This window comes from Asparagus officinalis, chromosome 8 (assembly GCF_001876935.1).
Source record: "Asparagus officinalis chromosome 8, Aspof.V1, whole genome shotgun sequence".
NCBI lineage: Eukaryota > Viridiplantae > Streptophyta > Magnoliopsida > Asparagales > Asparagaceae > Asparagus > Asparagus officinalis.
In genome coordinates, this window is record NC_033801.1 from 48685174 (window position 1) to 48699869 (window position 14696).

General features: G+C 35.6%; 1 protein-coding gene across 1 annotated transcript in view; it reads right to left on the bottom strand.

Moving 5' to 3' along the window:
• LOC109821909 (hydroxyproline O-galactosyltransferase HPGT3-like) overlaps window positions 1377–14696 on the bottom strand; it is a 49314-nt gene continuing 35994 nt past the window's right edge. The window contains exons 11-12 of the mRNA XM_020388065.1: window positions 5511–5623; window positions 1377–1742 (exon numbers count right to left, since the gene is read on the bottom strand). Coding sequence (XP_020243654.1) covers window positions 1720–1742; window positions 5511–5623 — 136 coding nt within the window. The 3' untranslated portion in view covers window positions 1377–1719. The remainder of the gene's footprint in view (window positions 1743–5510; window positions 5624–14696) is intronic.

Consider the following 14696-nt stretch of genomic DNA (forward strand, 5'->3'; position numbering starts at 1 on the left):
GTTTTCGTTGTATCTTCGTTGTCCGAACTCGGAATTGTGCTATTCAAAGTGCGTATGAAAGCCGGCGAGGAGATCTACAAGCTCCCATGTTGAATCATATGTGGAATAGATGAGACACGAAGGGCGCTTCGTCTTTCGTAAGCAAAGCGTAGCACCCGATCAGTTCGTATCTTCGTTATTCTGCAGTTCCGTTGCGTCACACGGTTCGTCGACTTGCTTCATGCGCTCATCGACGTCAATTAAGCTTCTGTGACTCGGATAGTGACGTTCATCGTCTTCTCTCTGTCTCGAGCTGCGTGCGGAAATCCGTGGGCAATTTTTTACGCCTACACCATCTATTTCTGATACCCACGGTTGCGGCGAGTAGCGAAGAGATGAATATGGGACTGCTTCAAAATCTCTGGTTTCCTTTTGATTTTTCTCTCCCTGATTTTGTTGCGACTATTCGTAAATATACGAGTGTTGTGTTTTAATGCTTTCCCTTTCATCGTCAAATACCAAGTCATGATAAAGAGGAGATGCGTTAGGTAGTTGGGTGGGTAGAAATATGGACGCAGTTGTCTTATCTCGTAGGGGGTAGGTGTTTCTTTTGATATTTTCATCACAAATCACATTTCATGAAAACCGTCGTCAAAGTTGTTTAGGTAAATAAAAAGGGTTGCGCTTTGTCATGCCAAAGGTGACTCCGCGGGGCATCTGCTAGCCCCAGCATCATGAGAAAAACCAGTAAGCGCGTAATGTTATACCGAGTGAAGGCCATTCACCGTCCTTGTCAATGAACTATGAAAATGAGGACATTTATTTCCCTCCATCCTTCTTTCAAGTCGGAAAATAGAATCATGTCTACTGGACAGTTTGTGATTTAAAACTTGTTCATCTTCTGATTAATGTGAAATAAAGAATCTGAAAATGATTATACTGTTTTGGTTATTCTCTCCCGAATAAACAAGATGGTTTTTCCATGTTCACAAAATGAGTCATTCTCGCTCTAGCTAAACACCAGTTTTATTTTCTCCAAGCTTAAAGTGAAGGACACCCTAACATAATACAGTCAAGAATGAAACAATGAAATAACGGACTAGGAATAACAGAATGCAATCTTTTTGAGATCTCAAAGCAAAAAAAGGGAACCAATATAGCTTCATCCTATCTTGAGGCTTAATCCTTGAAGCGTCATCATTCTTCTCATTAAATTAAGCAAAAAAGTGAAGGGGGTTTGCATTCTCTGAAGCTGACCTGTACACAATTAAATTAAGCAAAAAAAGAAAAAAAAAATGTAGATTTTACCCTCTGTAATCCCGTGCGGGTCGGAAACCTTTCTTCATATGGCAACAAGATACTGATAAGTACTCATGGTCCATGTTTAACAATGCGCATCTGCCCAAAATGAAATTCGCAAAAATGCGAAGTTATTGTTTATCGGTTTAGAAAACGTTCGAGAGCCAGTGCTGTGAAAACTATTACTATTACAAACGTGCAATGTCATCGATAGTTCGTCAATGAATACTTTACCGTACAATAAAGAGGCCGTAAAGTGATTCTTTAAGTATAGTTGTTACTACTGCTACTTACAATAAATAGCCTCAAAAATTTCAAAAAAGGTAAGTGATTATAGTAACAAGAAAACTGCTTGCGCAAGTGGACACCACCTTCAAGTAGCGAACCCTGAAAAGTCCTGTAATCTGCAATGATGCATGTATATAAGATATTCTCTACAGCTCATGCCAAGGAGCAAACCTTCTCTGAAAAGGACAGGTGAAGATCTCAATTAGTAATGGAAACACTATATTAAAAAGAGAGACATTGACACCTATGAGCTTTTATGTTTCACTATCAACACCTGAAATCTTAAAACTTTGAAATTGACAACTCAAACAGATCAACTTAGGTAAAGTGGTCTCTTATTAGTGGGCTAAATACAAAATAATATCCTGATATTTCACTGCCTTTGCACATATATATCCATAGTGTTTAAATATCTCCATGTTTTCCCCACTTTTTTTTGCTAGATTGCGCTCAATACTGCAAAGTTATCTTGACCTTGATTTGTTTAAACTGCATTTAAATATCTTCTGGGGTGTTTTTTGGGGAAACCACCTAGGCGTTAACAACAAAGTTCAGAGAATAAAAAATTTACCACGCCCTAATTTTTGAAGAACCTAAAATTGCAAATCCTTTTTTTTATTTTTTTAAAAAAATTCCCAACTAAAGACATATTGATCCCAATATAACTAACAGAATATAATGTGGTGGTTTTGAAAGTTATGATTGTTTCTTAGGCTATTCTCTAAGGAAAAACATAAAATATTTCTGTTTCATGTCAGCAATTTGTTCATGCTACTTGAGTTTGATATGGCGCTAACTAGATTGTTGGAGAGAACATTTGGATATCTAGTTAACAAGTCTTGATTCATGAGAGAAAATGATTAGGGTCAAAGATTGGGGAATGACAGCTCCATTTTACTTATTCTTTCCAATCCGAGGGTATAGTTATTCTGAAGCAGTCATACAGTCATACATTTATCACATGGGTATATTTGTGCTCCGCTCTCTTGGGGTGGTCTGGGGTGGCAGGTGGGGTGGGTGGGATTCATTGGGACAATAACCTGACAGCTTTACTGTTTGGTGTTATTCATTAACAACTTTACTTTTTGGTATTATTCATTGGTTACTAGAATTGGAGCTTTGCTTCCTGGTGTTACTAATATTCTAGTGCACATGATGCGTAAATGACACAACCTGGGGAGATGTTGGAATGTCAATGGAACAAATAGTTTGTTAGTTATTTTGGATGTTTCCATGTGAGGGCATTTTCATAGATTTTTACAAGAGTGGGAGCAATTCCGCTATTTTTTTCCAAGTGCGAGGGTACTTCGTTTTTTTCCAAATGTGAGGGCACTTTCAAAATTCTAATAATGAAGCATGCACAAACCAAATGGGCTTCTTTTAAATAAGGATTAATTACATTCTGATACCTTGTAATATGATGTAACTACACGGGTGACCTCGAGGTATGGGTATCTACAAGGGTAACCCCAAGTTTGATGGCCAGTGTGAACGTGCTAATGGAGCTTAAATTTGCATATGAAAGGACAAAAATGTTCTTTCATACAAACACAATTTTCTCAGCATTTGGCGGGATATAATCCATGATGCTTACATGGAATGTAGGGAACCATACAAAGCTCAGCGATTGAAACAAGCTGAGCGAATTATTAAGAAACAAATCCTTTCATGAAAGAGTTTTTAGAAACCAATCCTTCAAATCTTTAGTAATTCCATATTAGTCCCTCAAAATTTTGAAATTACTTAAGATTTGAGGGACTAATATGGAATTACTGAAGATTTGCAGGACCAGTATCTAAATAACCCTTTTATAAAATGATTTCGACTAATGAGAAACTTTAAAGATTTGATGGAATAAATTGAAGATTTGAAGGACTAATTAGGGCTACCATTGAAGATACTTAGACTCCAGGGTCATGGGTGCAATTACATTATACCACAAGGTACTAGAATGTAGAAAGGGTATATTTAGAAATTCCCATGTTGTGTTACTTGACATGTTAGCAAAAAAACAAATTGTGTTAAGAAACAGTTTGATTTTGGGCTGCGGTGATACAAGATAGCAACCTCAAGGTTATTAGTGAAGATACCCAAACCATAGGGTCACCAGTGTAATTACATTATACCACATGATACAAGACTATAATTAATCCTTTAAATAATAACTCGTATTATGGTGTATAAGATGAAGACATGAAACCAGTGGGAGTGTTGTAGTAATATTGTTAAGGACACAGACAATTTCTTAGTTTTTTTCTTCGAATTTTCCAAGTCTGAGGAAATTCTCATTGATTTTCCTAGGCGTCAACCAATTTTTGTGGAGCTAACTTTTATCAAGTGTGAGGGCATATTCCTTTTTTTTAAATATGAGGACATTTTCAAAATTCTATAGATAAAGCTCACATAAATCAAAAGTGGCTTCTTTTAAATAGTAGTATAGATTGGTTTTTCAGAACACTAGGACAATTATTTCACTTGAGATAAAATTGTCCCACATAGGGTAAAAATTTTGCCCCCAAACCCAAATTAGCCCCAACCCTCACATTGAGACAATTTGAGGCAAGTGAGATAATTTTAATGTGTGTTCTGGACTAAGACTGACCCTAGCCAAGTTTTGGATTTTTTTTTCTTTGTTCAGCAAAAACTATGCTAAAATTAGCTTGTTTCCATAGGCCAAACTTTAGCCACTAAACTAGTTCACAGATTTATCCACCCCTCCCCTAGACTAGGATAGAACTGAGCCATGATTGATCTTGTCCAAGTTTTGGGGGTTGTCAAACATACCTTTGACCATTCACATATTAACAAACTAATATATGCTAATTATATTAAATATTTAGTTAAATAGAAAAATCAATAAGTAAATAGATAAATATAAAACAATTAAATAATAAGTATTTGCGCACACACAACACACAAGCATGCACGCATGCGCGCACACACACATATAATATAATACATCAAATTAACATATTATATTAATTGATAGCATTGAACAAATTTTAACAAATTATATTATTTATAATTATAATATATTGTAATGTGAAATTAATGTAATATATTATAAAATATAATATTACATACAATATAATTAACAAATATTATATTAAAACAAATTGGTTAAGTTAATTCAGACTTAATAGATTATATTTTAATATAGCATCACATCATCAGTTATGCCACTTAAATTGTTTCAATTCTAGTTTCAAATTGTCCTATTATCGCAAGACATCCTCCTTCGTTGCATTGAAATTGTCCTAATGGTTTAAAATTGTCTCACTTTTCCCAATTTGCCCCAATGAATTAGCCCCCTAGTGGTTGGCGAATATATTAAGAATACTGTCCAACTGTTTAATCAATTAGAGTCTAGATTAAAAATAATAGAGACCTCTGCAACGATATGGGGTTTTATTGACAATGCAAGACAATTATCTAGATTGAGAGACAGTGGATTGCACAATAACACAATCACACAGATCAAAACAAGAGAAAAGAAATCACAAGGTGGTTTCCATGCTAAGACTTTACAGACAAAAGAGGGGGATTATTGCATCAAATGTGATCACAAAAGGGTTAAAAACTCATAAAACTCTTAACTTGAACCCGAACAGAGATTATCTCTACTTGCTTACAGAATTCCTAACCATAAACTGAAACGGGGAACATCAAAGACCCAAAAGTCTTAAGGGTCTTCCAAAAAAATGAACAATAAGAGCCCTAAAATTTGACCCAAGGCACCAATATAACAGAGACTAACAAGAGATGGGTTACCATCCACATAAATGGTTTGAGATATCACTTTGGAAATGTAATGATTTTATACTAATATGGGGATATGGAAGATTTCAGGGTTGATTGAGGAAAATAACCTACTGAAAGATTGCACAATTTCATTTTAAGCAGAAAAGTTGTTCCCAGAAAAATAATTATAAGGATTGTCTCACCTTGTCTAGAGCTGCTGCAACAAAGTCGGTCATCATCAACATGGCTTGTGTCAAGACCCATCATCCATGAACCCACTGAAATATCATCATGAGCATATGTTTGTAGAGATGCACTGTACAATCAAAAGAGCCAGGAGTGAGCTTAACATGTATGATAGAATGTCAGCATAAGGCTAAATGTGTAAAAAAAATCATTCCTTATTCAATCTTTCACTAAAACAAAAAGGGAAGATTAATTAGAACATAATATCTTTCTATTTTACCCAGTGAACCCTTCTGTATGCTGACTTTTGGCTGAACCAGTATCTTACAAGATGCAGTAAATCCTTTGAGAGACACATCACCTCATATTTTTTAATTCGTCTAACTGGATCATATTATGAACAAAACAGGAGAGGGATCAAGCCATATCTTGAATTGAGTTACATTGTAACCTCCTCCTGTGTTTCCATTCCTATTAGCATGAATGACACACTAGATGATATAAAAAATGAAAAAAATATAATTAATTATTCTGATTAAACGATAGTGACAGAGGCACATAAACCTCAACGGAAGTTTGGCTACAGTCTTGGAACCCAGATGACCCAAATGGACAAAGCCTCCAACAGGCTTAGCTCCAAACATGTTGGCCAAAGATCTGTAAACTCAATTACCTGATGTGAGTTCCACTCATGAACTTTTACCCTTTACTGACCAATGAATATCAATAAGCTCAACTAAGCCACAACTACAATATTCACTAGTTGCTTGTAACCGGGAAGTGCTCTAAAATTTCAATTATGTTGAGGACTAGTGGGATGGAAAATTTCCATATTGTATGTAGGATATCAAGGATATATCAGAGATATATATGAAATATCAAGGTGTTATATCAGATAATGTGTGCACATATATCATAAATGCTCATATTTAATAGACCAAAGAAATATTTAGTAAATATAGCAATGTCATATCCGATAATGTGTACATATATCATAAATCATCATATTTGATAGCCCCAAGAAATATTTCATGAATATCTGACTGTCATATTGAACAATGTTGACTATATATCATAAATGTTCATACTTGATGCCCCAAAGAATGGAGATATGGAGAAAGGTAGTAACTTTTGTGAAATTTTTGCAAGAAAATTTGGTCTCAATAGGGACATAGTTCTTTCCAGTTATTTACATAAGCTGATACTTGTTTAGATTTGGACATTACTTGAATATAAACCGAATCCTATATTTAAAAAAATAAAAGTCAAAAAATATATTAGAACATTTCAAACGATCTTTTAGAGATCGAGAGTCACTAGGTATCAGTGTTTTAAAAGCTACAAGCAAGGCCAAGGAGATGAAGTCATATGTTGTTTGGGGTGAGAGACACCAAAAAAGGCAACTGCCCTAGTAAACCAGACGATAAATATTCAAAACATTCATAAAAGTTACAAATAATATGCAAGTAAACACAATATAAATAAAGCACTCCAAATATATTGAGAAAATCATGATGCTACCCAAAAATTGCCAAAAGTGGTAAATGATATTGAGACCATATCCTTTTGTAGCAAGAATTATAAAAAAACATATTGGCCGATATATGGGCTATGATAAGGATTTTTAAAAACAATGTAGCCACGAGAGACCAGTCACTAGCTGCCAGTCCAAGACCTGACCAAACACGGATTATGATGCCATTTGTAATGGCTAGGATTCAAAAACCACACATACATAGTTGGTTAGAAGATTAGAAACTAATATGACTCGAAGGGGCAGAAACAAATAGAATCTTCTGTCTAGACATATTTAGCCACAAAATTGTCCGCTTATTTCATTGATGTGACACTAGTTTCTAATTACTTCAAAAAATTTCTTAGCTGTATCACATAAAAGATAATAAATTCAATTGGAATCAATGTTACAGTTCCACCTTTGGTTTGTACTACATATTAATTACATCACATGCTATAAAACATCTTATGCACTGCATGTATGAAGTATGAACCATCTTACTGTTTTTATTTTCTCCAATTAACTTTCATATGATAGAGACAAAACTTGAAAAAAATTGTTTAACTTTAAAGTTGCAATAGCAGTAGATCATATGATGATCCATTGAAACACAAGAAAAGTACTTAATCAAAATGGAATTCCATTCACTGAATTATTTACATGGGGGAAAAAACAAAAGTCAGCAGTATACCCATCTGTGCAGATCTGCATGGATAGAGTCCTGGTATTATTTTCAATTTTCTTCTTTCCTTTCTTTTTCTTTCTACTGGGGGAGATCATATTTTGTCATTCTGACATAAATCCTCTCCTGCTTACTATTACAAAGAAAAAACTGTTTGTACAAACATAGTCATCACAAGACGTTTCCAGTCTTGTTAAATGGAAAAAACTGGTGGAAAGTTCAAAATAGAAGGAAGATCGTCACAGCAGCAATCACCACCACACTTGGCTTTGGAGCAAGGTTTGAGAACATGGGTCCATTTTTGGTTTTTGCTCCTAGAAGTTTAGGTTCTGGCAAATCTATGAGCTTAATTAGTTTCAATCTGTTTACGCGGATACGGGTGCGGACACAAACATGGGTGTGGATACGGGACACGACAAAATTGCAAAAGTTAGGATATGGGGACATGAGTATATACATACATATTAAAATTAATAATCTATATGAGAACGATATTGTTTTCCATTTACATGTTATGGAAACCAAAATCCTTATACCATTTTGATGTTTCTTTTATGGAGTAGATTATAAATTGAAAAATCGCTCATTTTTGAACTAGATATCCAAATGACCCTTTAAAAGTATGTTTATGTACTAGGTATGTGCTAAAAAGAACCTGTCCCGATCCTAATGAGTTGCATAAGTTTGAGATGAAGTTTATGATATATGTTCAAGAAGCGTATCGCAAGTATTTTAAACTAAAGCATGTGTTATATAATTAAGGATACATCAGAAAAAACATATGTACATATTCGAGAAGTGTCTAAGGAGTGCTAAACACGGACATGGACATGGGAAGTATCGGACACGGATATGAGAGCCTAGATGAAGTGTCCGGATAACCTAAGTTTCAGTCTAAATTTATTAAGTTTTACTACGTTTATATCAATGTTGAAAAAAACATGCCACGCAATGCGAAATAGTGTTTCTTGTAATGTAGCGTCAGCCTCCCACTAAGGAACGTCCACAGTGCACAAATGTTGCTTAACGTATGCTATTTGGTTCATAGCTCATGTCACGACACACGCTATTGTAATGCTACCAAGCGCATGCTAAAAAAATAGTTCAATAAGTTAGTGGAATCCACTTTCCACCAGCTAAAGTATCAATACCCTATTATTGTCTCTTTCACAGCCCTAATCCACTCATCTCCTCAATTTCGCCTCATCCCCAATTTCGTAGCCCTAAAAAAATCAATGACGACGAGAGGAAAAATGGGAGTAAATGACGACGAGAGGCTACAACGGGAGTCAATGACAATGAGAAACTGACAAAGCCAAGGAATAGACTAGACAAAGACAACGAGGAGGCAAAGGCAAAGGTCTCTGAGCTTCGTTCATGCCAAGCTGACAACATCTTGATGAAGACAAAGTGATCTCTAGGATACTTCAATAGTTCAAGCCTACAACAATCTTTATAGGTTTCTCTTGTCGAATATTTACTTGGTAAAAAAAGTTAAAGTTTTTTATAGTTCTTTTTTTGGCTAAATTGCACTTAAATGCCCTATAGTTTCACTAATGTTGCACTTAAAACGACCCCTATTTTAAAATCGTGAAGTTAAATACCCCAAAGTATAAAAATATGTATTTAAATACCTCAAAGTTTTTAAAATGCTGCACTTAAATACCCCAAAATTTTAAAATGTTGCACATTGGTGCCCTCTGTTAGTCGTTAAAATATTCTTACGAATATTCTCATGTGAGCTGTCACGAGGTATTTTGCTATAGTTTAATACGCCTAAATTTAATCAAAATTACAATTAAACCATCCTTCAAGAATAGTCATATGTGAGCTGACACGGGGCATTTTGATCTTTATGAAAAATTTTAACGGCGTCAAGGATTTTACGGTGGAAACAACAAGGTATTAAAGTGCACAATTTTAAAATAAGGGGGCATTCAAGTGTAACCTTACTGATTTAAATAATATTTTTGTAGTTTAACTTCAATAGATAAATCAATTAATGAAATTATTCTTTTGCTTTAGTTTAATTTTAGTTGTTTGATCAATTATTTTAACTTTTAGTTGGAAATTTTATGGAAGTTGTGAAAAAATGTTAAACAGTGACCGAACTACTCTAGAACTAACCAATAAGAACCTTTGTGTTCAATTTTTGTGTTCATTTTTTTGTGTTGGAATTTTGTGTAGGTTGAACTGAACAATGGAAACAATAGCTCTTTTCTATTTAATTTTTTGGTTGGATGTGCAAAACCATCATAAAATGTGGATCCTATTAGAGAGCATGGAGCACGAAACAAAAGAGAAGCATCTTACTCTCTTTATAGCAAATGTTGCAACCATCACATAATGATAGGAGTGACAAGATTGAAACATTATTTGCCACAACTGACAGAGAAGTGATAAAATATGACAAGGTCCCATAATTAAATAATATGTAGAGGCTTTGAAAGAAACGGAATCGAGAAAGGCAAAATAATTCGAACTAGTTCGCTCTATAGGGAGAATGGTAGATCGAGGAAGAAATGAGCACTATACATGAAAGCCATTCAACATTTACACCGACGTCATCATTTGTACTATTGGACGTATTTTGTCAATGTTCAAGGACGACAAACAACAATGGAATAGAGGTACAAAATAAAACTAAGAGACGTAATTGTGCATAAGATTAGGAAATGTATATTTACTAACGAGTTATCATTCAACTTCTTGAATAGCCCATCTTGAAGAGATGATAGAAGAGGTTAGGGGACTCGAGCTAGGGTAAAACATCCTTCTCCTTAAGAAATAAGGACTTAGGTCTTGAAGAATGAGGTAGAAAATAGATGCAATCAAGGTAACTTATATGGTGGCATGGGAAAAATATTGGTGCAGGCTTAGGTGACTCCAACGGATGGTCAGACAAGAAAGGTGCGAGTTTGATCAATTTCTCATTAAACTTTCTTTTACAAATCCATCAATATATCGGCATTGATTAAGAGTGACAAATATCTATTTTAATGTCTTGACAGCATTATGGTGGAGATTGATCAAAAGAACGCTCTTCAAGCCATCACCAATAATCACTTTTATTTATTGACCCGATTGAAGCTTGTAGAGGCGAGGAAGTCTTTGTATAGGACACTTTATGTCTCACGCTGCAAAGACTTGATGTTAGAGGATATCAGAAAGATGAATATTCATCAAGAAACATCTAAAGCGGCAAAAGGGGTCATACAATTTAGCTATAGCCATGGTTGGGTTAGTTTAATGTAGAAGTACATGGGTGAAAAGGAGCTACTTTGGCCCAATGTTATAAAAAACGCTAGGCAGCCTAGCGCCAAACTTTGCGCCTAGAGTTTAGGCGCCTAGGCAGGAGCCTAGGCAATTTTTTTCTTATTTTAGTAACAATAGTCGATAATAATTATCAATATTATAGAAAACGTTAGGTGTCACTAGGCACCGGACTAGCGCCTACCGCCTAGACGATTTTCTTTCTTTTGTTTAAGTGATGGTGGAGAAAGTTTTCTGAAAGTCAGAGGTGGAGATGTTCATAGTTAGTAGAGTTTAAAGGGAGATTAGAGGATGTGGAGGCTACAACAGAAGAAATCACGATTAAGACTTCAGCCGTGAAGTCCGCGTTAGTAGCTCACTGATGAGGACATCCGGACGCGTACACGAGATTTTCGCCGAGTTTATCAGCGCAGGAGGCGCCATGTTGCAGCATTATGGTTTTGATTTCAATTGTAATAATTAGTTTGAATTTTGAATTTTTGAATTTCGAATTTTTGAATTTTGATTTTTATTTGGTAGTTAATCAACTGATTGATTGTAATTGATTATGAGAGAGATTTGAGGGATTTAGAGATATTCCAAATCTGTAATTTTATTTAAGAGCTCTTGTAATCATTTTATGAGATATTGAAGATGAAATAAAAATTCTGTGTTAGCCTAATTACGGTGTGAAACCTAGGTTAATACTTAATTTTCTTTTTTGTTTTCACAGCCGTCACTGCAGCCTTCTTCTTCCCCACATAAACACCTTCCCCTCCCACAATCAAACTCAATCCTCCAATTCTTTCCTCCAGGCCTCGACCAACTCTTACGCCAAACCGAGCTCACCTTTCAATTCCACCCCCAACATCTCAACCATCACGGACAACATCCAACCGCCCCAAACTCACCACCACCATCATCAGTACCTACCACCCAGCCAGCCGCCTCTTCAATTCTCCATCTTCACCAGCCGCACACCTCGTCACCTGCCCCAGACTATCGTTTCGCCTGTCAGTCACACCGCGTTCTCCTGCCGCCTTCCACCCTTCGACGTCGCGTCCTCCGCCACCAGCGCCACCTCAAGCAGCTCCGCTGAAATCCCTGCCCTCTCCTCCACCTTCAAGCAGCCTCGAGTCTCTGGAACAGTCACCGCCGTCCCCAACCTTCGAAAGTCGCTGTCCCCAGCCTTCGAAGGTCGCTGTCGTCTGTCATCCTCGAGCAACCATCGCCCTCCTCTCCTCAGGTCGAAGCACCCCGAACAGATCTGTCAGATCTGGTTCTTTGAATAGACCTGGCCCATTTTATTTGGGTCTGATTTGTGTTGGATCAGACTTGAATCAGTCCAGTCTGACGCAGGTTTTGTTTTCTTTCGACTCTGTATTTTCGGTACTATTGCGTACGTGTTATTCTCAATTTTAATATCAATTGATTGCGTTGTATTCAGTTTGATTAGTGAGCGAGCGATTCTGTTGCCAAGTATTTTGCTTATCTAAATATTACAAATTGAACCATATTAGAGAACGAATCATTACATTATTTATCGGAATAATTTTACAAAGGTTCAAACTTAGTACATTGCAACTTTTGCTTAAAACTCATCGAAAGCTACACTTTATTCTTGAGCTTCCTGCCTAGATCGATCGCTGATTTGACTAAGCATTGTTGTCGTTAATCTTCATACCTGCATCACATTGTTTCGCATCACCCACGCTCCCCTATACGTTCCCAAGACTTAGACGGGCAGCCTAAGTACTGCTTACGCTTAGATGGGTGCCTAAGCGGGCTACACATTTGCATTTTAAAACATTGCTTCAGCCAGCCCTGACATGATTTGCCAGTTCTTTTCTCACACTCCAAAGGTTGTACCTACCTAGGTGCCCGCTTTTTAAAACATTGCTTCGGCCAGTCATGACTTGATTTGCCACTTCTTTTCTCACACTCCAAAGGTTCTATTAGAACAATCGTTGAGGAACATGTTCTCTTCTAAAGAGTTCATTAGAAGCAATTGGGCGAGAAAGCCAAAAGGAGTGAATACGACGGACTAGGGGTGGTAAACAAACAAATCAAATCGAATACTAAAATGTTCGTATTGTATTTATCGAATTCGAACATGAACTTGAATATCTACATCTGGAGTTTTTCGAATTCGAACTTGAATACTCGGTATTTAATAAATATTCATGAATATTCAATAATATTTATAAAATGTCAAAGTATATTCATATTGCTTGAGAATTTAAGTTCTAAAAAATATTTAAATCTATAAATAAAAATTATTTCGTTGTAGTTATGATGTATATATATTTAATTTAAACATTTTATTAGAATTAAGATTCTTTAAGCCTCTCAAAATTAGTATATAGAACTTAAGTGAAAAATAAAAGTGGATTGAAAATATAACATCATATGCGTAATAATACAAATTATAAGAGATCAAATTTTAAACAAATATTTGATAAGCAAATGAATCAAATATACATCAGGCTAAATTCTATTCATTAATGAACTCGAATACTAAATATTATTTATTTAGTGTTAAATGAATTATCAAATGAATCATGACCAAATAGTTACTCGAACAATCAACAAACTATTTGTTAACTATTTGGTTCGTTTCCACTTTCCACCTCTACGAAGGACACAATACTCTAGACAACTTTTTGGAAATGTGATGTTTTGTTTTACCACTACTCTCCCACTAGTTTATGTCATTTAAGAGGTGGATCCTTATGTAAGGCCCTCTTTGACATTCTTCTATGAAATGATGGCTAGCGCCAATTGCAAAGGCATGTGATGGGATAAAGAGGAAATGTATCAAAATTTGATTGATTTGAGATGGGCGGACATGATGCATCAACTTATCCATGCCGCCACTTACTATTTTAATCCTAGATACTTCTATAGGAAGAATTTTAGTGAGCATTCAAGTGAAAAAAGGACTCCATGAGTGCATGACTCCCATGATCCTTGACATTAGCGAGAGAGCACAAGCTGATGTGGAGCTGGATTCCTACCAGAAGAGAGTAGGAGAGTTTAGATCTGAGTTATCTCAGAGGACTATTGCTTCTCGTAGTCCAAATAGTAATTTTTATAATTTTCAATTTGTTATTAAAGTGTACAATATTGGTGTTTTCTTATGTTAAATTTGTGATGTCTAACATAAATTTATAGCTTTTTTGTAGGAGAGATTTGATGAGGACACTCTTAACACCACAATTGTTTGCATTTCGTGTTCTCTCTCACTACTAGAGCACCAGGATGCGATCGCAATTGGAGCGCTTTTAAGCAACTAATGAAAATCCAAGTTTAAAATATTATTAAATAATTAATACATATCTTTTAGTCTAATAAGTTAATAAGTTGCTGTCATTCTTGAAGGTCCACTCACTTCGGAGCAAGTAAGGACAAACCAAGTTTAAAAGATTGCTAAATAATAAATATCTTTTAGTCTAGTAAGTTAATTAGTTGTTGTCATTCTTGAAGGTCCACTCAAAGAAGAGATGTCATTTGGAGCAAGAACGTTTCAACTCTCTTGTCTATATTATGTACAATATTATATTGAGACATGCAAAAGAAGGCACAATCGATGGATCCCATTTTATTGTCGGGACGGTCTCCTGATGATGAGTGGATACTGGAGGTGGAGGAGCCTTGTCTCCCAGGAGGATCCGAGTTAGCTAGATGGTGATAATCGTGATAACAAAGATAAGGATTACCTTGATGTTGATATTATTAATAATCAAGCTACTG